Source organism: Diabrotica undecimpunctata, chromosome 1 (assembly GCF_040954645.1).
Source record: "Diabrotica undecimpunctata isolate CICGRU chromosome 1, icDiaUnde3, whole genome shotgun sequence".
NCBI lineage: Eukaryota > Metazoa > Arthropoda > Insecta > Coleoptera > Chrysomelidae > Diabrotica > Diabrotica undecimpunctata.
The window spans coordinates 110,462,403-110,489,341 of NC_092803.1; the positions used below are offsets into that span (position 1 = coordinate 110,462,403).

General features: G+C 31.4%; 1 protein-coding gene across 1 annotated transcript in view; it reads left to right on the forward strand.

The window, feature by feature from the left end:
* The first annotated feature begins 5,598 nt into the window (after positions 1-5,598).
* Positions 5,599-26,939, forward strand: part of LOC140452342 (uncharacterized) — a 262,587-nt gene continuing 241,246 nt past the window's right edge. The window contains exon 1 of the mRNA XM_072546552.1: positions 5,599-5,630. Coding sequence (XP_072402653.1) covers positions 5,614-5,630 — 17 coding nt within the window. The 5' untranslated portion in view covers positions 5,599-5,613. The remainder of the gene's footprint in view (positions 5,631-26,939) is intronic.

Below are 26,939 nucleotides of genomic sequence, written 5' to 3' on the forward strand. Positions count from 1 at the left end.
AATTTTTTAGTGGGAATATAAATGGGTATATGTTTGGTTGCCTACACCACAGGTCACTGCCAATCACAGAGCGTTTAATTAATTTATGCAAGCAATGTATGTTGTGTTGTCTATAATGAAATCGTTCATTAATAGAAAATCATTTATTAATAGGGGTTATTAATCAATGATTTTGAGGCTGTTAAAATTGATCATAAATGGACGGTCGACGGAAATAGTTATTTAACCAACAAGTGTATTAATAAGGGCGATTAACAATTAAGGGTTGCAAGTGTCAGTCCATAATTAAAAAGATATATTAAAAAGGTCAATACTCACAATCTAATATTTACTTTCAAAGTTTTACAGAAGCGATCGGTTTCGAGGCTTTCAATATTTGCCTCATCCTCAGACCCAGCAAAGAGTTTGTTTTGTTAAAAACCAATAATATAGATATCGCCAATAAGAAGTTTTTCACTTACTCGTAAGAACCTGTGACAAAAACAACAAAAAAAGTACATCATACTGCATAATATGTGATTTTCCATCTTCCACAAGTTTTTAAACTATATAAAGTCCGGATGTGGCAGCTTATACTGTATGTGTATTTGTCTTTAACTACTGTTAATTTTATTACAAACCAGAAGATAATCCTACCTTTTTAATAATAAAAAAACTTTGACAACAACAACATATATAATGATCAACATATCACCTCACTACAATAGATAGAGTCATAAAGGAAAAAATGAAGACAGACAGTACCCTGGATGTAAGCTGAAAACTTCATCGGTCGCTTCTGTAACACCTTGAAAATAAAGATTGTGATTGTGAGTATTGACCTTTTTAATATATCTGTTTAATTATCTATTATTTATCTATTATCTATTATTTTATTAGAATCATAGCCTGTAAATAATAGTTTGCAGGTTTGTAAATACAGTCACTAAAACAAATTAATATGTCGGACACGGATTTTGCCGATGAACTCGTAAGCATACCTTTAACTCCCCCCAAAAAGAGATCGAAAAAAGGCCATTTAAGCGTAGACGTTAAAGAAATAATTGTAAATGTGTATAAGCACGAGTTACAAGAAAATCTGGCGTTAATATTGTCCGCTGTTGAGAAAAGAGTAGCCGATAAAGTTGGAGTATCGGATAGTTCTGTGTTTAAAGTTATTAGAGAATATAAAACCACACACACATTAGCTGCACCAAAAAAATTTACCACTCGTAAAGGCAAACTCGAATCTGTAGATGATTTTGACAAGGTAGCGATAAGAAGAATAGTGCATCAATTCTTTTTTAGAAATGAAATTCCCACGATAGATAGAGTTCTACAACAGGTCAACGACGACCCCAATCTACCTGATGTCAAACGTACTACTTTTTACAAGCTTATGAAAAAACTTCAATTCAAATTTGAAAAACGTGGCAGAAACAGTATGCTTACAGACAGAGATGACCTTGTAATCTAGAGAAGAGAATTTTTAACTCAGATGAAAGATCATAGGAATGGCAATCGTAAAATATATTATTTAGATGAGACTTGGATTAACGCCGGTCATACTAAATAAAAAACATGGATTGATAAGTCGGTCACCTCATCAAGACAAGCATTTTTGGATGGACTCTCGACAGGTCTGAAAAATCCATCAGGTAATATTTTTTGTTGAACATTGAAATTGATAAATAATATTTAAATTTTTAGGTAAAGGAAAGCGACTGATTATTTGTCACATAGGCAGTGAAGACGGATTTGTTCCTCACGCTCTATGGAGTTTTGATTCAAAGAAAAGTGGAGATTACCATGAGGAAATTGATGAAAAGGTTTTAGGAGTTGGTTTGAGAAAACGTTACCCAAATTGAAAGCAAATTCTGTGATTGTAATGGACAATGCGTCGTATCATTCCAGAAAATCTGAAAAGATCCCCACCACATCTTCTAGAAAAGCGGATATCCAAGAATGGCTACATCTAAAAAGCATCCTCTTTGACGACCCACTTCTCAAAGTGCAACTTTTAGCATATACAATATACATAAAAAACAGTATGATAAAATTATGTAGCAGCTAAAAATACAACTTTTAAGTTTGCTGACATGAAAAATGAGTTGTCTTCTTCTTGATGTGCCTATCGGTGACGAATGTTGGCGATCATCATGGAAATCTTCACCTTATCTCCCACAGCGCGGAAAAGCTGCATAGATGTTGTGTTGAACCAGGTTCTGAGGTTCTTCAACCAGGACGTTCTTCTGCCTGGACCCCGTTGTCCAAATATTTTTCCTAGCAGGATGGCTTGTAGAAGGGCATATCTGGATTCATTTCGCATAATGTGTCCAAAGTACTGTAACTTTCGAGATTTGATGGTGGTCAGTACCTTTAGGTTCTTCTTCATTTTTCTGAGGACCTCCTCATTGGTGACTCGGTCAGTCCACGGGATTTTAAGTATTCTCCGATATAGCCACATCTCAAATACTTCCAATTTTCTGCACATATCTTCGTTCAAGGTCCACGATTCAACACCATAAAAAAGAACAGATTAGACGTAGCATCGCAGCATTCTTACTTTTATACCAAGAGAGAGGTTGTGGCTCTTGAAGAAGGCCCCCATCCGGCTGAAGATGGATCTAGCTTTTGATGTGGAAATAAGTAGCAATGATAAATAAAAGATACGAAATTATTTGAAATTACATAAACAAAATGGAATATTTTAAAAATGAAAAACTGTAACCCATTTTACTCATTGTACCTATGTAGTTTTCCAGTACTTATTTTTCGTAATTCGATATTATTTATATGTAATAGTAAAAAGTTTTTTTCATCATTTTCAAAGAAAACCTTTCGTTTTACATCCGCAAAGTATGTTCGTTTGTGCGTTGTCGCCTATGCAATACTTGGGGACGGTGTATCGATGGATTCATATATAGTTTTGTCTCCTGAATCAAAATCTGAATACGGCATTTTGATGAGTCGAACCATCTTCGACATAACCGGCATCAAAGTCAAAAATAGTGACGTCAAAATTCTTCTAAATATACATTCGTTTCTGCTGACATAAATAAATGTTAAATCGAAATCGAAACGTCGACTTAATAAATTTTATTTATTAATGTTAATGTAATGTTAAATGTATAAGTCTATCTACCCAATAATGTATGTATAAGTATTTTCCCTAACTTTTACACAAGAAGAAGTCTCTTTTTATATCATTAATGATAATATTATTACTTATTTCCAAATATTGGTCTTAAAGCGTAAAATGTATAAAAACAACTTTTTATTTTTTGCCTTTTAAGTAATACCACAATTATCTAAAGATGTGTGAATGACAGTTTACAAAAACTAATAGTAAAGTATACTTCTTTGGAAGGTTAATCATTGATTACTATTATTTTAACAGTAATCCTAAAAATTATAAATTAATTTATTTCAAATGTAGATGTTATAGACTGCTAGAATCTTAATACAGCCCTGTACAATTATATAAACATCAGGTTTCGCGTGTTCTGTGCATGCATTTGTTGACAGCTACTTTTCTCTTAAATGAATTTAGTATAGATATTTGGTACAATTTGCTACGTGTTTTGTGTTATTTAATGAATAATGTTTTTACTATTATTATATTGTCAATTAGTCAATCTTCATGATTATTGTTTTATGTCATACCAATACTATTCATAAGTATTTCTAACAAATCTATTTCTTCATCTATAGCTAAACTAAAATAAAATAAAATAAAATAAAATAAAATAAAATAAAATAAAATAAAATAAAATAAAATAAAATAAAATAAAATAAAATAAAATAAAATAAAATAAAATAAAATAAAATAAAATAAAATAAAATAAAATAAAATAAAATAAAATAAAATAAAGTAAAATAAAATAAAATAAAATAAAATAAAATAAAATAAAATAAAATAAAATAAAATAAAATAAAATAAAATAAAATAAAATAAAATAAAATAAAATAAAATAAAATAAAATAAAATAAAATAAAATAAAATAAAATAAAATAAAATAAATTGGAATAAAATTATTTAAATAAAGTAGAATAAAATAAAATAAAATGGAGTAAAATAAAATAATATTAAATTAAATTAAACAAAAATAAAATAAAATAGAAAAAAATATAATAAAATAGATTAAAATGTAAAGAAGGAAATAAAATAGAATACAATAAAATTAAATCTTAAACTTGACAAATATTAACAGACTGTCTTTTATTTTATTTTTTTATTTTAAATTGATATGAGGTTGAATGCTCGAATAAATGAACTTTGAAAATTAAAGGCAGATATCGAGCACAGTTTTATAATTAAATATTGCCCAAGTACTTTTGCTCACTAGAGCATCCTCGGGGGCATTTCGTCAGTTTCGGGCTATCCAACAATCCCAGAATGTCATAAACATAAAATAACAATAAAGTTGAACATAACACTACACTAAACAAGGACAAACAGTTTAAAATTATTTAAAATAGTCGAAGCTACATTTTTGTCGGCAACAGGAGAGAGAATAAATTATCTGTCCTGTTGTGAGATATATCACTTTATGCAATTAACGAGTCAAAAATAGAAATAGTGCTTAGAAACAGTTTTTTCAAGTTTTGACTATTGAAGAAAAAAAAGACAAGTGGTATAACAAAATTGAAGGGTGCGATCAAAAATACGCGGAAATTCGATAATTTAGCTACTAGATTTTAAGGTTATGGGCTAATAAAGTGGGTAAATATTAAAAAAAACACGATTTTTTCGCAATTTTAGAATTTGTTAGTTAAAAATGATTATTTTGACAATGAGTCATAACCCTTAAGAAAATAGATGGAAAAGCATACATCTAACTATTTGATTTTGAGGTAAGGTAAAAAAAAGTGCGAAAAGGATAAAAAACGTGGTATTTTCGAATTTTATCTTCATGAAAGAGTTAAATGGGGACTTTTACAAAAGAATGTTGAGGAAAAAATGTTGAATTATCAACTGAGTTTTGAGGTTATGTGCAAATAAATAAGTAACAAAAACGGTTTTTCTGCACAGAACTTAATGACAATCAAAAACATTTTTGGTGAAGCCATTATTCTAGTTTCAGACTGTTCCTTATTCAATAATTATTGGCATTATATTTAATATAAATTGACAAATTACACGCGAGTGTTTTGCAAACAAGAACAAAGTGTAAGTGTAACATTAATAAATTAAACAAAAAGCAAAATTTGTTTATTTCTTAATGTTTTTATTTTTGAAACAATCTCCGTGGAAACAAGTGAAAAACGATAAGTCAAAAATAAACTTTTTTAAACATAAATTCTGACTTATTCACCAATAAATAGAAATTGTATTAAGATGCCACAAGGCAATAGCTTCAGAACAGTTATTAGTGCTGGGAATGGTAAAGTCGCTATTGACACCTCAACCTGATTCATTTTATCCAGAGATTTCTGTTACTTAATAAACTCGAAAGAGGAGCTTATTGAACATTGATACATTATTTAATTTTAAAGCGATACGAAGTTCAACGGGTCAGCTGGTTGTAAATATAATAATATTGTAAATTTTGTGTATTGCTTAAACCTTTTTATTATATACTATTTATTGTTATTGTTTTAGGTATCAATTTTTAATTTCCCATCAGTAACATGAAGAAATTTTTTATGTGAGTATAACCAATACCATCAATTTAATTTAAAAACTTACAGTTTTTATTTGATTGATTAACACAATGTATGCACGAAAGATTCGTGCTTTAATTCTGAAATATTCAAAAATACATTCAACTGTTTCTACATACATTTCTTTTCAACAAAAATTGTTTATATTGCTTAGATATCCGCTAGTGTCAAAATACTACTCGTTTGATAAAATAATATATTAAACAAATGTACAATACAAATATTATAGAAATAAAGCTTCACTTCACTAAAACGAAAAACTTTCAATTAGATTAGTTCCGATAATATTTTATTCAATACCGCAGCACTTTGTTTTTTAAACCATCAAATTTCTCTGATTATAGCCGGAGGAGTACCTTCACTATCGCCGTGCCTTTTATAGTGTGTAGATAGATTTTACTTCTGGTAGAAAAAAATAGGTAAACTATGATTCAGGAAGTATTGTTAGAAAGCGAGTTTGACTTTATAAGAAGTCTAGCGTAAATCTGTTTATAAGATTATGGTTCGTCTAAATTTGTCGCTTTCGGTTATATTTGTCATAGGTGTATATTAGGGTGTCCCGAAAAATCGCATTTTGTTTTTGTTTAATACAAGACCTCTTGAAATTGGGGTAATTGCTCCTAAATTATCACAATAATTTAAAAAAAATTATAACAATATATCTTTAGGGTTCTACCGAACTTTAAAGTTTTGAAATATTGTCATTTTTATGGTAATATTTCACTATACTTAATTTCGCATCCTGAACTAAATATAAAACATTATTTAATGAAAGACCTCTTAAAATTTATGTAATTACCAATATATTATCACAGTATTTTTAAAAATAAAATAAAAATATATCTTAAGGGTTCTACCGATCTTCAAAGTTTGGAAAAATTGTCATTTTTGTGATAATATTTTTTCGGCTCCTAAACACTAAAATAAATTGAGATTGTACTGTACGACTGTATAATATTGCGTCGTATTATACGTTCCGTTAAAGTTTAGAGAATTCTGTGAACTTTGGTTACATTAGAAGAATCAATGAGGGCAACAAAAAAGTTGTGTGCAACTCACACGACCGATTCTATATCAGCAAATTGCGATGAAGAAGAAGAAGCAGTGCCTGGCTTTTTCTCAACAGAGACACCGTCGACTTCCACGTTTAATAGAAATACGTTGTGGTTGCCAACAGTTGCTAAAGTGATAGATACAGTTTATCGATGCGATCTGCTGCTGCTGCTGCTTTTGCCATTTTGGTTGACGTGGGTTTGGTTTGTACTGAAGATCTGACACTGGTTATTGATAAAAACAAAATCCACAGAGCTGTATGTAAAGCCCGAAGAGATGCTTCAAAAGATGTTTCAGGTATTGTTGTAAATAGCATTTCCTTTGATAGAAGAAAGGACAAGACCTTGATAAATGAGAAAATGGGGAATCGTTACCATCGCAAAGAGATTTTGGAAGAACACAGCTCATTGTTATCAGAACCCGGATCAATTTATTTGGGACATACAACGCCTAGTCGTGGCACTGCAAATGGAATTTTTACTTCGATCACAACTTTTTTTGAGGGTCAAAGTTTGAATTTAGATGATGTAATTTGCGTTGCATGTGATGGAACTGCAACTAATATTGGCTGGAAGGGTGGTGTGATTCAATATTTAGAGGAGTATTTGGAGAGACCGTTACAATGGTGCGTTTGTTTGCTTCATGCCAATGAGTTACCGTTTTGTCACTTGTTCCTGACCATAGATGGTTCTACTTCGGGTCCTAGAGAATACTCCGGACCCATTGGAAAACAGTTAATTGCTTATGAAAATAAACTCACCGTGACTTTTTGTGCTGTGAATGGTAATTTGCCTGACTTGCCAAAAAATGTGGTCAATCAATTAAGTACAGATCAAAAATATCTATATGAAATATGTCAAGCAGTATTAACCGATTTCTGTACTCTTGAATTGGCAAACCGTCAACCTTGAAAAATAGCGCACTACAGATGGCTTACTACTGCTAATCGTTTACTCAGACTTTATGTAAGTACGCTTAATCCATCAGAAAATTTACAATTGCTTGTAAACTATGTTGTTAAAGTATATGCTCCGATGTGGTTCAGAATTAAGCAAAAAGCGTCTTTTAAGGATGGAGCGAAGCATATTTTTCAACTAATTATGTACTCTCGATTTCTACCCGAAAATCTAAGATCTGTTGTGGATACCGTTATCGAAAGAAATGCCTTTTTTGCCCACCCAGAAAACTTACTTTTGAGTATGTTGTTTGATGAGTAGAATATTTAAAACACCAAAAATTAACTTCTCTGCTAAATATTACATCGATATTATTATGTGGCAATAATGTCAGGATTGTCAGGTTACAACACCGCCGGTTCTTCGGCATATTTCTACTGAAGACCTTCACATCATGTTAAAAGAAAAAAGCTTGTATATTTTTGACTTTCCCTGCCACACACAATCTGTGGAAAGATGTGTTAAACTGATTACAGAGACCTCGCAAAATGTAACTGGTGCTACTTCTAGAGATAGCTTTATCAGAATCAGGTTGGAGTCTCGGGAAGAAATGCCAAATTTTTGACACAAAAATAAGTTCCAATTTTTAAGTTTTTGTCATCAAGTATCGAATCTATTTTGTTTGTTAAGTTGTTTTGAACCTTTTTCATTAATTTTACTAATAAAATATCTTTTAAATTTAATTTGTGTATTATTTGAAGTATATGATTTAGGTCTGTACAAACGTAAAATTTACAAAACTTTAAAGTCTAGTAGAGCCCTGAAGGTGACATGCTATCGTATTTATTTTACATTTTTTGTAATCTCTGGAAAATTACGCAAATTTGGATACCTATTGCGATAGTGTAGCTCAAAAAAAAAATTATGCAAATACGGGACACCCTAGTGTATATTTATGATAAAATAATTATTTAAAATAGCAATATTTTCTACTTGAAAATAAACTATGTTAACTATGTTTTGAGTATTAAATTTGAGCCGCTGTCTGGGCCTATTAAATCTATACGGAATAATTTATTTTTTAATCCTACCTGCTATTTAGGAAACTAACCTTTAATTTTTAGTTATTTCTATTACTAAGTTTGGAACTTCTTGAGTAATACGAAGTTACCAATTGTTCCTACTATTTAATTTTGCGCTTTTTGTATATTAAATAGCTATAGGATTAGCTTCTTCTTCTTCTTCTTCGTCTAGACATTCACGTCCACATCTGAACATAAGCCTCTTCAAGTCTTCCTTTCCATTGTTTTTTATTGTACGCTACTTGTAGCCAATTTTTCCCGGCAGTCCTTTTCAGATCATCTGTCCATCTCATAGGAGGTCTGCCTCTGGGTCTTTTGTGTTGGTATGGTCTCCAGGTTAAAATTGATCTGTGCCATTTGTTTAGATCGCTTCTAGCTACATGTCCAGCGTATTCCCATTTCAACTTTAATGATTTTTGCACCACATCGGTGACTTTGGTTTTCTGTCTTATCCATGTGTTTGTTTTCTTGTCCTTAAGTGATATACCTAGCATTGCTCTTTCCATCGCGTGTTGAGTGACTCTAAGTATATTCATATTCTTTTTTGTGATTGTCCATGTTTGTGCCGCATAAGTTAATATCGGAATAATGCATGCATCAAAAACTTTAGATCTAAGATGTAAATAGGATTAGCTAGCTAACTTTAAACTATCGATGACGATTTTCTGAAAAAAAAGGTAGATGTGATCTAGACTAGAAAATATCGCTGATAAATTGACCAAAAGTTTGAAAGACACTCAAATTTCAATAACCCTAAAAATGAGTTTCGTCAACTGTATAATATTCCCGTTACTAAGGTACAGATTTGAATGTTGGATACTGAGACTAAAACTAATCGAAAAAGAGAAGGATTGACCTCACTGAAATGTTTGTTAGAGAATAATTTTACGAATTTTATAGACAGATAATAGAACAAAAAATTTGATGTATAGATAAGTAAAGGCCACTAAAAGGGTCAAACACAGAAAATATGGTGAGACTCACCCTTTAAGAAAATATAGAAAACCAAAGACCACAAGGGTGGTGCCAAACAAATGGATTGACCAGATCGCAGGAATCTGCAGGAATTGCCAGGAATGCTCAGAGACAGATATCTATAAAGATAAACCACATTTTTGTTTCATCTTTTTTTCATTAGATTTTGGTATGAGGCTATTAATTTTTTAGCTCTTTTTTTAATTTTAGGGTATTATTATTTTTATGTGGCCTTCCTTTTGTCCACCAATTCCGATACTTCTCTAGTCATCAGTTTTTTCCATATTATTGTTTGTGTTAAGTTTTTATTTTTTATTTATTCTACCATGTTCCATATTTTATGATTTTTACACATATAGATATTATCCTACTACTAATTCCCTGAATCTTTGTCAGGGCGTGGTGACACTCCAAATATTGTTAGCTTGCTATCTTCCAGTTCCAGATGGACGGCTTCATGTAGTTATTTTCTCACCAGAGTTCACATTTGGTCTGACTATTGTGTTGGAGATCTTCCCCTCGGTCTTCGCCCTTCCACCTTTCCTTGTACTACCAACCGTTCAATAGTCCAATAGTCACCGTTCTTCTGGCAATATGGCATTAGTAATTTAGATATGCTCAGTTTATTTTTTTAATAGCCTATCTTTTACATTAACCTCTTCCAGAATTGACAGGTTGGTTTTGTATTCTGTGAAAGACACGCGTATAATTCTTTTGTGGACCCACATCTGGAAGGCTTCGATTATACTATTGATTTTTTTAAGTTTATGTTTTAGCTTCGTATGTAGCAATAGGAGCCTTGACCAACCTAAGCTTACCGTTTCGTGTTATCTCCATATTTTAATTAAGGGGCGTTTATCATGTGTCAATTTCGAAAAAAACTATTTAGTTTATATTGTATTGTGTGACATTTACAGTATATAAGGTTTTAGTTCTTTTTGGCTTAATAAATGCATTGTTAGAATATCCAAAACAAAATTTATTTATTTTCAATAATAAATTATAAATTAAAAATAGTGGATTTCCTTTGACTGTCCCAAAATTGACGGCAACCATGATTTTGTACTACGGAATTATCTGAAACATTAAATTCTCAAAGATTTCTGTTTAGTCTAGTAATATTTTAGGAAACTAGTATAGTAAAACTAAAAAAACAAGTTCTATTAAAAAACAACTGAATGGCAGAAGTACAAAATTTACTAATTTTTTTTGTAATTTTTGGCAGTTTGACAACCGAAAACGGTAGAAAAAATGAAAGATATACCGTTATTTTATTTAACATGATACTCAAATATATGATAAATACTTGATTGAAATTTTAGAAGAATCCGTCCAACAATAGGTGTCAATTTTGATAAATCACAGGAAATCCGCTTTTTGGAATTGATAAAATGTTGAAAATAATTAAATTTTTTTTGCATATTTCAAGAGTTTATTTATTAAGCCAAAAAAATGTATAACCTCCTTATATACCATAAAAGTCACACAATAAATGCGAAAATTATTTTTTTTTCGAAATTTACACATGATAAAGGCTATATAATTTAGCTGCTGCAATTCGGGACATTGCTTGTCTACGCTTGATTTCTGAGGAGCTAGCAATTGGATCGCGGTTGAACATTCTTGCCTAGTCTATGTCCGTAGAATTTTAAAGAGTCCCTAATCAATTCAGAACTCTTCCACCACAAAAGCTGGGTCAGCCTTGGTAGCTACCTACATGAGTATATATATATATATATATATATATATATATATATATATATATATATATATATTAAAATTTATAATATATATATATATATATATTATAATTTATATACATATATAAATATATATATACATATATATACATATATACATATATATATATATATATATATATATATATATATATATACATATACATATATATACATGCAAATTTAATGTTCTACATTTTACAATAAAATTTCATTATACAAGGTGGTACACATTACAGTGATGACGTCATCGGCTCTTTTTTTAAATATAACACCCTGTATTTTAGGAAATGTTTAGATCAATAAAAAAGAGCTGATTTCAAAAAAGTATAATACTCGGGTCTAATGGATACAATTCGAAAGATATGCGCTCATAAAATAAATTATTTATTATCAATTGCAGAAAAATAGCCTACTTCTAGTTTTTGGTAAACTGTAATTATTTTTAGTAACGTTCAATAACAATTAAGTAGTACAATAATTATATCTATTCGTTAATGTTCTATATTATTGCTTAGAAATAATTTTAAGTAGAAATAAATTTGAGTGTAAAGCAAAGAATTGGAATACCCATGATGATTGGGTATGGAGACAAATCGCGAACTCAGATGGAAGTGTGTAATTTATTTGTTGATAAATATCCAGAAATACCCATCACGCAGTCAACAGTAAATAAGATTGAAAAGAAATTTAGAGAAACTGGTACGGTTGAAAATGCACGCAAATCAGGTCGTCCCTCTGTAAATTATGTTACAACATTAGATGTTCTACTTGCTTTTAAAGAAGATGCGCACACTTTTGTTCGTAAGGTTAGTAGTGATCTCGATGTTTGCAAAACAATGGTACACAAAGTACGTAAAAGTAAGTAAAGTAAATCAAATTCGCAGTTGTACAGGAATTAAACGAGGATGATCCAGATAAAAGAATACAATTTTGCGAAATAATGATGGCCACCGAAACCCTCTCTTGGTTCAAAATAATATTTTTTCTGATGAGGCTACATTCAAATTAAATGGCGAGGTGAACCATCAGAATTGTAGATACTAGGCAAAAGAAAACTCCAACTGGATACGGGAACATCATACACAATATCCGCAAAAAGTAAACGTATGGACTGGCATTGTAAGAAATAAAATCATTGGACCCTACTATTTCGAAGGTAATTAAACGGGCCAGCATACCTTCAGTTTTTAAGTGGGTATCTCGTACCTACTTTAGTTAATTTATTCCCCAGTACAATTAATCGTGGAGGTTTTGGTAAAAGTTTATGGTTTCAACAGGATGGTGCGCTTCCGCATTATGCTTTAGATGTTCGAAGGTACCTAAACGAAATTTTTTCAGAACAGGTGGATTGGAAGACGTGGGCATATTGAATGGCCAGCGAGGTCGCCAGACCTAAATCCTTTGGATTACTTTATGTGGGGTCATTTAAAGAATGTTGTTTAAAAAACGAAACCTGCAAATATTGGAGACTTAAAAACAAGAATTCGTAAAGAAATAGACAATATTTCTCAAGAAAGCATAAACAAGGTTCTACAAGAATTTGTACAACGTTTTTGTTACTGTCAAATACAACAAAGGCTACAATTCGAACATTTAAGATTAAGTCATGTATTAATTACTGAATTACTTTCAAGTTATTTATTATAATTTATTTATAATTTGTTAATATTATAAATCAATAAAAATTTATTTCCTAAGCGCATATCTTTCAAATTATATCCGTTAGACCCCCAGTATTATACTTTTTTGGAATCAGCTCATTTTTATCGATCTAAAAATGTCTTAAAATACAGGGTAGTATATTAAAAAAAAGAGCCGATGACGTCATCACTGTAATGTGTATCACCTTGTATAGTGACATTTTATTGTAACATGTAGAACATTAAATTTAAAAATCGACGTGTTTTAGATTTTTTTAAAAAGTCTTTTCGTTTAGGAAATATCGAATTTATTCCATACTTTACGGACACACTGTATATGTATAATATATACATAGATTGAATTTGAAGTTTCCACAGCAGCTATATGTTATTTCTGTGGTTTTTATGGATTTTTGTGGCCATTCATAACCAATTTTTCTCTTGTAGTTTTCCCCTTAACTAATTTAAAATAAATTTAGAACATATAATAATTTATCAATTTTGCAACAAAAAAAAAATGTATTTTTTATTACAATTCATTGTACGAGTGGTCTATGTCTATACCATGTATAAACTGAAATTTTAAATTTCTGGATACAAAGTAAGCGAAATACATGAAAGATTTAAATACTATTGATTAAAAAACAATGCTAAATGTATCAACATTGAAAATGAAATGTCTTCTTTACATCTACAGATTGAGCGCTAGAACTTCCAAGGCGCATATAATTTGCTCCAGCACATTTTCCGTGAAAAAATGAGAAACAATTCAAAACTATAGGACTAGGGAGTTGTGATTTTATAGTATCAGATGACATAAAAATTGTAATAGATGGTTTGACAATAATTCGGTGAATATTATTTTATATTGTGTGGCAATTGAACCAAAATATCCTAAAGAAGGTGGAATAAAAAGGAAAAAGATCTATAAACATTTATAAACCAGCAATCATTATGAAAAATAAAAAAGTTTCCCATATGGTGTCAACTTAATTGGAGGTCCAGTATATAATCAATGTATGGGAGGTGGTAATAGGAATATTTTTTCTTTTATTAATTTAGAGAACCTTAATTAAATCCAAGAAATGGACTTATGCTGGGGACAATAATCACAGAGCTTGAAACTATGCATCAATAGTCATAATAGAAGAAGACAGCAAAAATAAAAAAAAATCAAAGAAGCATAACTCATTTTGCTTAATAAAGAAAAGTTTATAGCAAAGCCGTCAACGCAATATAGCAGGCTCTGGTTACCAATACTAAATGAAGAAGTCAGCAATAAGAATATACCAACATTAATGTGTTAACAGAAGGTTAGAGACATATCTACAATTATCACAATAAGCACACAAAAATCAGAATTTGTGATAATACGTTGACCTTCAAAATGTCAACTTATTATGACTACCTATTTGCCTACAAGATCGAGGCCCAGTAAGTCCACTGTCAAATTAACAGCTACAAATGGCCAATTGATAAACATCGACAGGTTAATATAATTTCTTAATTATAATACCTATTATTCGAAAACTATTTCTGTATTGGCACGTCTTATTCTGGTGTACTCCCACATAAATACAATATTTAACAATTATCCGCTCAAAAGTATGTATTTGTGATCCAATAATAAAGACTAGTTTCTACCAAAAACTAGAAATATAATTATAACAATTCTTGTGACAATGATTTCACTTGATTATAGTTTCTTGCTGTCTTGTAGAATAAATCGATTAAAATAACCATAGTTATTCAGGTTAGATTATTAAGGTAGATTAGGCGAAAGTTTGTACAGGACACGCTAAAAACTTAAATAATGATGACCACCAAGGAACAAACATTTTGATACGTATCTATTTTCTATATTCGTTTGATATCACTTTTATTGTTGTTATTGGTCCGTGTTGTATGATTGTTATTGGTCCGTGAATAATTGGTACTGTTGATACAATTATTTAAATATGCTTCTTTTTAATATTAAAACATTTAAAAAAAAAATAAACTGGTTTTTCAAATACATTCTGAGATCAGTAAATCAATAACCCTAATTAATGATTAACGAGTATATACTGTAAAGCTTTTTTATGGAAACTTAATGCTAAAAAAATTATATTATTACCTACATAATTTGTCTACCATGTTAAATATATTGTGTCATACTAGTTTATTATTGTGTTTTTATTAGGGGTACAGGGTATATCCATTTTTATTGTATATATAATACTCTTAAAGATACTCTTTGATCTGTGCCATATTAATAACGAACGTCAACTTATGTTCCAAATGTTTTGCTGAATTTTTCAAAACTTCTACTAAAGCATATTCAAATTCTGCTTATAAACAATCTTCTTAATACTAAGCATACGTAAGGTTTTACTTACTACAACCGAACAAGATTTGTCTTGACGAAATAAGTAAACAGAAATTAAAAAAATATATGAGTTTAATTATAATTCATGCAACTAAAGTATAATATCAATAAAAAAAAATAAAAAATAATTAAACTCAAAGAAAAAAAGAAAAATAAGTGAAAATAGTAAATAAAAGAACTATTAAAATTATCAAAAAAATTCACAAAGGATAAAAGAATAAAAGAATAACAAAAAACTAAAAAATAAAAAAATAACAAAGTATGTAACAAGGAAAAGGATAAAAAAATTAATTGAAAACTTTTAATAGATTAAAAAACTCGGTACGGAAAAGTGACATATGATTTTTAAGAAGGTACTTTATCAATTGTATAATGTATAGTTTTCCTTACCTTTATAAAGGTATAAGTCAAATATGGTTGGGCGAATAAAACCGTATATTTTGCGGTTAATATCCCAACCACAAACATTCCAAATTATAATTCCAAATAGTAAATTAAACGTAAAACAATAAAATCTACGCAAACTTAAAATATTCCAGTTTTAGATTATAGCCCATATAATATTATATTCCCTAATATTAACTTGCTAACGGTTCTGATTAGGATGGAAGGACAATATCCTAATTCTCAAGCAAATACTGCAAATACGTACTGGCGGTCAATGTATTAATGTATTAATAGTGATTACAGGTATAAATATTAAATCGTGAAAAATTATTCCTGCCCACATCAGCAATTATATGAACGAATGCCTTGTGCATATCTCTTTTTGGCCGAACCCTCTCTAGAATGTCACTCTAAACAACACAATGCCAACACATAAAGTCCATATTTTAAAATCCAATGCTTGTGTTGCTGTGTTTGTTTTAGTCCTAATCTACTAATTCCACGACGTAACATGAACACTTTCAACAGACATTTGGTGTGCGGACCAGCATCATATTATATTATATTGCTCATATTGTTCCGTCCCTAACCCATCCTGAAATTATTGTTGTGATATTGTGATGTATGTGCTAAGGCCCCCACAGAGTTTACACATACAACTTGATGCAAATTATACTACTACGTATAACTTCGGTCGAGGATTAGTTTTGGTGATGTTTTTAAGTAACATCACCAAAGCTTATATTATGAAAAGCTTATATTCGCAATATAAGCTTTTCAAGACCAACGTCAAGCATTTTCACACCATGACTATCGTTGTTCCTAACAATATTTTACCGTTTTAGTATTTACTAGAGCGAATTTTTAAAAATTGGAGCACTTTATCTTAACTATATGCAATAACTAGCCAAACAAATATGGAACACTATCACTTCTGTGTCCTAAAAAGGGCAATTGTTCTCTTTTCTCACTTGACATAGTCACATTTATCTGGTATATAATTTAACACTAATAAGAATCTATATAATTTTGTCTGAGTATTGATGAATCCTCCACTGCCATGAAAACTATTAGTTTCTCCTACATGTGTCGTACCACTAGCTGTTGCTCATATTACCCCTTTAAGTTTTCTTTTATTAATATTATTAAATATATTACTAATATTACTTTTTAAAGCTCAATGAGGTGAAAGATAGGGGAAAAGTAAAATCACCAAGCTTAAATGGAATGGCGAAGGGAGATAAAAAAATCTGAGTGCGTAACAAACACTGGCGTGGCGACGCATTGCCACTTCAGCAGTGGGTTTGACCTGATGCGTTCGGTGTTTCACATCACAAATTTAAAAACTTAGTAGGCCAAACTGAAGAAGAAGAAATATGCGTATTTTGTGGCATACCATTTCAATAAATCTGTAAAGCAAATTCCATAAAACTACCATAAGACCTAAAACATCTAATCGAAAACTCAACTATGAATAGCGCTGAGATGGCAATTACTGTAAATACTAAAAACGAAACATAAGCTAATTACAAAAGACCACAAAATATACACCACATATTGACAGTAAATGGTAACTGGAATACAGATTGTCAGATCAGCTTTTATACGAATGACGCCACTCCTAACGTGTAGAAATCTTAATTTGGAAATTCGACTACGTAACATTTAATGTTATATATTTTCATTATTAGTATATGAAGCTAAGAGTTACATTAGGCTGAGAGGACATTAAAAAATGCAATTTAAAAAGAATCAAGACTTTCAACTCTGGTTACACTGCAGAGTATTAAAAATATCATGGACTGATAAAATGACAAATAAATAAGTACTGGAGAGGGTTGGTAAGGAAACAGAACTTATCAGCACTATACAAACCAGAAAACTGGACTACCCACACCACGTGATAAGAGGACCAATACATAAAATTTTGAGACTGGGGGTAGCGGGTAGACACTTTTCTACGATCCTGGTGGAAAATATGTCTACTTCAGGGAAGCGTCCCTGCCCACGCGAGCCATGCTTTGCTCTCAATTCCTTACTGAGAGAAATCATGTCCCATTCCTTTATCCTTCCAAAATCTGGTTTCCTACTTCCTATCCCTCCCTGGTTAAGGGCAGCAGCGATCATCAGTACCAGTTCAAGGCGTAGAGGGAATGATCCTGGACCGGCTTGAAACTGGATTACCACAAGCATTACTAGAGTATTTTAAATGGTTGTGGTACTACGATGGGGAAGGCAACGGGAAAACCACCCCATTATATTTTCCACAAATCTAAATGGCAGACGAGAAAAAGAAAATAGCCCTCAGTTCGGGGCACCCCTTAAATGGGGAAAGGGTGCAAAAAATCCCCCCGTCAACCACCCAAGAAAGTGGACAGAGAATACAAATATACGACCGAACAGTACGCATCGCCACCTGGAACGTACGCAGCTTATTTATGTCAGAGAAACTGGCAAACACTAAAGAAGAGATGGTAAGACTGAAAATAGACATCTTGGGGATGAGTAAAGTAAGATGGCTTGGATCGGAAGTACAAAAAATAAAACATGGGTACATATACTATTCAGGTAGAACCGACCCAGAACATCAATATGGAACTGCTATATTAGTGTCGAACAAAATTGCTCAATCAGTCATAGACTTCATCCCTCTAAATGATAGAGTAGCAATGTTGAAATTACAAACAACTCACAGAAAACTAAATATTATTCAAGTCTATGCTCCAACAAGTGACAATCAGACAAAGAAATCAAAAAATTTTATAACAACATAGATGAAATAATGCCACTGACAAAAAGAGGTGAGATAACGATGAACATGGGTGACTTTAACGCTAAAATTGGTTGTGGTGCTGAAGGATACCACATAGAAGCATAAGGGCTAGGTTCCAGGAATAATAGAGGAAATAGTACATTTCTTTGTAGAAAACAATCTGTTAATAGCCAATACCTTCTTCAAACAAGATCCTGGAAGGCTATACACATGGAAATCACCTGCAGACAGAAAGACAAAATTGTTAGAAATTAAATTGACTTGACTTCTTGACAAGAAGAAGATATCGGGTTCATAAAACACAACAAAAAACAACAGTGGATAACGCAAGAGATCATGGACCTTATGAACGTAAGATGAAAACATAAAACGAGCCCAATAGAATACAAGCGAATCAACAAAATCATTAGAAAAAGAGGCAGGGAGGCGAAAGAAAACTGGATGTCAACAAAATGCCTAGAAATCGAGCAACTTCAGGAAAAATTCAACACCTTTAATATTCATAAAAAAGTAAAAGAAATGACAGGTAAAAACAAAAAGAGACAAGCAACAATATTAAAAAATGATAATAACGAAATAATTATGGGTACAAAAGACAAACTAGAGAGATGGAAATAATACATACAAACTCTTTTTGACGACGATAGACCTTGTTCTCCACCATCCACAGATAATCAAATAAATGAAAAAGGCCCAGAAATAACCAAAGAAGAAGTGATCCAAGTAGTAAAATCTCAGAAAGATGGAAAAGCCACCGGTCCAGACAATGTCAATGTCAAAATACTAAAACTAATTGCAGATAACGAAAGTAAACGCCAAGACTTAATAACAGCACTATTCAATAAGATGACACAGGTAAAATACCAACAGACTGGATAAAATCAACATTCGTAGCATTACCAAAAAAATTGAATTCCTCACAATGGGATGATTATCGAATATTAAGCTTGATGTCTCATATCCTTAAAACTTTTTTTAGAATTATCCATACACGAATTTTCAAGAAATGTAAGTTCCATATGAGTGACACTCAATTCGGATTTCAAAACAGATTGGGACACGAGAGACTCTTTTTGCTTTAAATCTGTTAACGCAACGATGCAGAGACATGAATGTAGATGTATATGCATGTTTTATTGACTATCGAAAAGCATTTGACTGCGTTAACCATCAAAAGATGATCGAAATTCTGAGAACAACTGGAGTTGACGACAAGACTTGCGAATTATCTCAGAACTATACTGACACCAAACGGCAACAATTTAAATAGAGCACACAACATCCGAAGATACACAAATCCGACGAGGAGTGAGACAGGGTTACGTCTTATCACCACTAATATTTAATTTGTATTCAGAGTCTATATTCAGAGAAGCATTAGACGAGGTCCACGGCGGAATTAAGATTAACGGAATTAGCATAGACAACATCAGATATGCTGATGATACCATCTTAATAGCAAGCAACGCACAAGAAATACAAAATATAATAAATGCGGGAGTTCACCACGGCGAAATGTTCGGTTTACATCTAAACGTTTCCAAAACTAAAACTTTAGTATTTTCAAAGACACCAATAAAAGTACATGTGTATGCCAAGGGTCAAATAATAGAACAGGTTAATTCCATAAAATATTTGGGACCAAATATCAATAGTATCAATAGTCAGTGTAATCAAAAAAAAGAAATCCTATTAAGAATCGAACAAGCAAGGAAAGCATTCATGAGCATGAAAACATTTTTTACAAGATCAGACCTTAGTCAGCAGCTTAGAATCCGAATGATAAGATGTTACGTTTTTTCTGTCTTACTGTATGACTGTGAAAGTTGGACAATGGACTCTGAAATAGAAAAAACAATAGATGCCTTTGAGATGTATATATACAGACGAATGTTGAGAATTCCATGGGTACAAAGAGTTCATAAGAGTTACTAATGTTGAGGTACTTCGTCGCATGTGTAAACAAAAAGAATTACTAAGAATAATCAAAGAGAGGAAAATTCAATACTTGGGTCATGTGTTGAGAGGTGAAAGATACGAATTACTTCAAGTTATACTGGAAGGAAAAGTACAGGGCAAAAGATCAGTAGGAAAACGCCAGAACTCGTGGCTGAAAGACCTGAGCAGATGGTTCGACCGCTCATCTGCAGAAATCTTTCGCGCAGCAGGTTTCAAAACTACAATTGCCATTTGGATCGCCAACCTTCGAAAGGAGACATCGCCATGAGAAGAAGAATACAGGAAAAAATTCAAGGAAAAAGATGTGTTGGCCAAATTCAGAATTCTTGATTAAAGAATCTGCGTGATGGGTATCAATGCAGATTGATTTATTTGTTTAGAGCAGCCAGCTCAAAAATAAAAAGTCATCATTATTGTCAACCACCATATAAAGACGGCACTCTAAGAAGAAAATCCATAAGAGCAGCTATAATGTGTGGCATTATGGCGGAAATGAGAGTAGTTAAATGGATGGGTTTATTGGGACAAATAGAAAGGAGCTGGATAGGACATGTGGCACGACAAAACAACGAACGATAGACGAGAAACATTACACATTGGACACCACGCGAACGTAGTCGTAGTAGAGGAAGACCACAAAAGTAGATGCTAGACGACATCAATTTTTATTATTATCGTTATTTTTTTCACCATTTATGTTGGCATCTATGCTGATGCTACACAAATATTCCATTATAACATATCCAAACGATTAGCAGCAACTATCACGAGATTAAAAACTAGGATGCTGTTCCTGCTCACCTGGCTAGATTAAACATTATAGAATTAGGAAAGTGCTAATGCCATAATATTTTCCAGTATGATAATAATTATATCCTTTTTTGGTGTATTCAAAATAAAGTACTCTAAGCTACATTTTATAAATACCTGGTTAAAACTAATGTGCAGCTTCTAGTAAACATAACCCACCTACGGTCATTGGATCAAAAATCAATATACGAACTTGTATGTAGTCAATTAAATGCATCCGGGTACATAATATAAATTTGTTAGAATCAAGTTTCAACTCATAAAGACAAAAATCATTCAAAAATCTGTCGCAAAACTTTTGCTAAGTTAATCCTGTCGGTTAATCCAAAGTTAGTTAAAACGCTAGTTTTTAATGTTATATATAATATATATTTTTCTTTCCCTTCTTCTTTTTTGTTGTGGTATGTAATTTAAAGCTTTCTTTGGCCATCTATCTTCAGTCCTTCGCTTCACGTGACCATACCACACTAGTTGTGTCGTTTCAATTCTGTCTACACTGGAATATACAGTATTTGTTCTCCTTCTAATATCTTCATTCATATCTTCTTCCTGATATGATCTTTTTTGGATACACCACACGCTCTCCTTAGAAAATCTATTTCTACTACTTCTATTATTTTTCTATCTTTTTTCGTGATCTGCCAAACTTCTGCCCCATAAGTCATAATAGGCTCTACCAAGGTTCGATAGATTGTCAATTTCGTTTCTTGTCTAATATTTTTAGACCATAGTAGAGAGTTTAGAATGTTAACCGCTTTTTCCCTGCTGCGTTCTGTTTTCGATGTCTCTTTTGGTAGTGCCTTCTTTAGATATTATAGATCCGAGATATTTATATTCATTGCATGTTTTTATGTTTCTAATTTGTAACTCTGGATCTTCTTCATCATCTCCTATTTTAAGATACTCTGTCTTTGACATATTTATATTCATATTGATGCCTTAATGTTGTATTTGTAAAGTAAACTTTCAGTGGGTGTCGATCGGCTTATTCTGATATTTTTTTATAATAGTTATAATCATTTATTCCGTTTGATTTGGAATCGTACGGTTGTGTTATTATTAAATTAAATGAGTTAATAAGAAAGAAGCATAACCGTAAAAAGTAAAATTATATATAATTGTTGGCCTTGTCTATAAACTTAAACAGTTCTTCAAGGTTTTGCTAAATATTGTAAAAATAAATCAGCGTTATATAAAAAACCTACAAATATTCCGGTCACATTATAGAATCTGTTTTAATTTTTTTAGCTAATTTTGAAAATCCCGTCCTTTTGGTTTGTACTACATATACCCGTTGTTTAGCAATGTGGTTAAAAATTTAGTCAACAAGTTTTCTATAAAACAAGACCTAGAAAAACCTACCTGTAAATATCCCAGAAGACAAGAAATGTCACGTTTGTGGGGATTTTTTCTTAAAGGAAAGTCTCATGTTCATGGGGTCGGTGCTCGCTTATAGCTCTACAGTCATTTTAATATAATAAGTAAATCTAAAGAAAGACAGCATACTGTCTTAACATTGTAAATTGACTGTTTCTTAACATTTACATACAAAATAAAAAAGGTAGGTACACACAAAATATTTCGTTATGTCATACCGAGCTGCAGAAAAGTTGCTATATAATCTTACGTTATATAGATCTGACAATAGATCTTACGACTATACACAAAAATCTTGAATCTAGAACTCGGAAATATCTTTCTTTAAAATATAAACTGTTAAACTCTCCGCACACTTTTTCTATTGCTGATAGCTTCCCCAATTCAAATAGTCATTAGTTATCAGATATTACCTTCTTAAGTCCTAAGCTAAAGGTTTTAAAGCGAAGCTTCTATACTGGCCATGTATTACTTTTGTCTATAGTAAAATGCTGAGGAGAGCGTCACAAAAGAAGCGCCACGAAATAGTGGCCTTCACATCGATTCGCTAATCCCCAATAATTCGTTTCTAGTTATCATATATTTATTCTATGCAGGTGTAAATTAAAAACTGCATAAAAAATATCTAATAGACATTAAATTAAAAATTAAAAAATTAAAAGAACATCTACCAATCAACGATGTAGTAAATCGAGTAGAAAAATAAATAGTCTCAGACCCCACTCCAAGATTCATATTTATAACATAGTTAATGAAACTCACATGTTTACATATATTTAAGAAGAAGAGAATACATTGATAACAGGTTGCCAGTCAAAAAGTCACCGCAAATAGTTCTAATTTATTTATTTAATATAATGGTAATTAATTTTTAAACAAAAACTTTCTTTTGCTGATTTATTTTTTAAATAAAATACGCTGCTAATATGTTGGTAGTTTTAGGGGAAAGCTAAGGGGTAGGAATAGCAAACTTTTATTGCAAATTTTTGGGGTCTTAAAATTATCATTCTCTGCAAAATTCAGCTAGTTTGTATGATTTTTAGAGATTTTTTTTTTTTTTTTAAATTGATTTATTGAAAATTGGCAACATTCTCTCGTACGAGGTTATTGTAATTCTCCAATCTCCTCCGACACCTTATCCTTAGACTGCTAGATAGAAAACGAGAAAACGAAAACCATTTAGTAACCCTTAAGAACATAAGGGACATGCATCTCCGCTGGTCGATTTTTGTTTTGCTTGCGTATACACGGTTCATTTCTTTTAACATAAACTCGATACAAATACACTGACCATTATAAGGCGATGCGTTGGTATCGGTTTTTAATAATGTGAACAATTTTTTGTGGTTGAATAATTCCTATAAATAAGAAATAATTCTTCATGCCCTAAAGAAATGATTCAAATATTTTACCTTCTACGGCTGAACAGTATAAGTCATAAAAACTTCTGCAGACAGATGTAAAAAATTCTGCTGTAACAGAATTGGCGACTTCTCTTATTCGGTTTTCTAATTCATCTAAATTTTGGGCTCTAGCCTCAGAATGATCGTAGATGATGTTTTTTAAATGTCTTTAAAAAAGAAGTCCATCGGTGTAAGATCTGGAGATCTACGATCAGGCGAAAATATCGCCTGTTTTACTGATAACGATTTGGGAAAGTATTTTTAAGTACCCCCTAATTATTCGAGCGATATGAACTGAACACTGAACAGCACTCTTGGTGGAACCAAAAATTCTTTACATTTACATCAGGAAGATTGAGAATAGCGGGAAGAACATGATTTTGTAACAAATCAAGGTATACTCTACTATTCAAGTAGCCCTCAATAAAAAAAGGACCTATTATGTGGTCTTCTAAAATGCCAGACCAGACGTTAACTTTTTGAGGGCGTTGGAGTCGGTAATCAACACTTCTGTGCTGGTTTTCCCGCGCCCCTAACCCGTAATGGAATCATTGTATCTCCCTACTAACGAAACAGAAGATTCATCAGTAAATAAAATGTTTTTAATAAAATTGGATCCATCATTAGCCTTTTTATTAGAGTTTCACAAAACTCCATTCTTCGAAAGTGGTCGTATGGATAAAGTTGCTGCGTTTTCGAATATTTAAAATTCTTTTATGTAACCGTACTTGTTCCATACTATCGTTACAGTAACATTGCAAACATCTAACTCTCTAACAACGCTTCTACTTAAACGTGTTAAATTTACTTCGATTGTTGCACAAATTTATGTATACCGGTATTCTCTTTCCCAACTTTTTCTGGTGACGCTTCTTGAGCGTGACATTTTCTGCAAGTTTTGAGACAATAACAACTGTCAAAATTTAACAATATTATAAACTGACTGTACGCAAGGAATTGGTCTCCACTCAAAAAATAAAGAAAATAAATCTACACACTGTTGTCCAGAATTCTACGCTCTACGCTAAAAATCTACGCTCTTATTGCTTTAAACAATCATTGTATAATGACAAATTATTGGCGACGGGACAACGGAGGTTTGTGGAAAGTCGACGGCGCGCAATGTTGCCATTTATTGTGTGTATCTAATTTAAAACTTAACGTACGGTATCTAGATTTTTTTAAACGATTTATGAAGGTCCTAAGTGTAATCTAAGTAGTTGAAAATATTGAATAAAAAGGCTTGTCTCCTCTTTTTTTGTATTTATTGCTATTTTATAGCAAGGGCAATAAATTAACACATTTTTTATTAGACGTATCTGATATAAAATTCAATTGTCGCTATTTTATATCGCATTAAGGAAAGTTGAAATTAGCCATGAACTCATCATTATATCTGTAGAACACCGGGGGATTTTATTTCTCCTCCTGACATGTTGCTCCCTGCCTGTTGGGGCAGTACCTTCGATCTGGTTCGAGTGATAATAGATAATTAAAATGTGTTACTTTACGTTGGCGATCACAATTCTCGGATTACACTTAAAAACACTTACGAATTGAAAAACTTTATTTTGCACTATGATACAAACATTCTGTGGTGAAAATGAGCGAGTTATTTTTAATAACAAATATATATAATTATATGACTGATGTTGACTCTAATAAGGTTGAGAAGGGAAAAAATGTACGTGATAATCTCGCAATTCTGTGCAAAGCATATAAGCGACATCCATCGTGCACTCTCGGGCACGACTCGACCCAAAACCAAAAGTAGTTGTTTGTTCTGAAAAAAGGGTGCTCGTCATTTGGACCATAATTTTAGGTTGCGCTACGCAACAATATCCATTATTGACAGATATAATATGGAGGAATTCGAACAAAACATTGTACATGAACAAGAAAAACTACCCACAGTATGGAGGAGATATGTAGATGATGTGTTCTCCCTTTGGCGTTACGGACCAGAAAGATTGAATACTTTTTTGATGAAAATCAACAATAAAGAAGAATCAATTAAATTTATCATGTAAAAAGAAAATAACAATTTACTTACTTTTCTGGTTGTGTCAATTACACAACTGTTAATGGTTAAGATCGTTAAGCACAGGATATGCAACCAAAGTTTATAGAAAATCAACACCCACAGCTATTTAAATTACCACTCCAATCACAATGTAAAAATAAAAAAAATAGAAAATCATTATAATGATAGAGCCCGAAGTACTTGCTCCAATGAAAATTTATTTAAGAAAGAAAAAAGTCTGCTATCAAAGGTTTTGACACAAAATGATTACTCATTGTCATTTATAAACAACAAATTTCACAAAATTAAAAAAAGAAAACCACAACACCACAAGTAATTCAGAAATACTCACAAGAAGCGATTCAAATATGACAACAATGCCATTTTAAAGGGTTTATCAGAAAACTTGAAAATTATAGGGAATCACAAAAACATTCAAACATTAAAAAAATTATTTTAAAATTTCTTTATAAAAGATATATCATATACCTTTTATAAAGGAATTGATACATGGTATACAGCCAGCTACAGGAATTTAATTTCCTTGTGGAAACATTAGTTAGTTAAAATGTAATTTTCATTACAATCAATTGTGGCTTAATCTCATATGAACATAATATTTAACTTACACATCCCACAAGAAAACAGTTTTAGAACCTTTTTAAATGGACGAAGTTTTTCATGTACATACATGAGTTACAAAAAATCTAGCCATAAAAATTTAAGTAAATTATTATCCCTACTAACAATTATCGAATATATTAAAAAATGCAAATAATTTGTAAACGTTTAAATATATAATAGA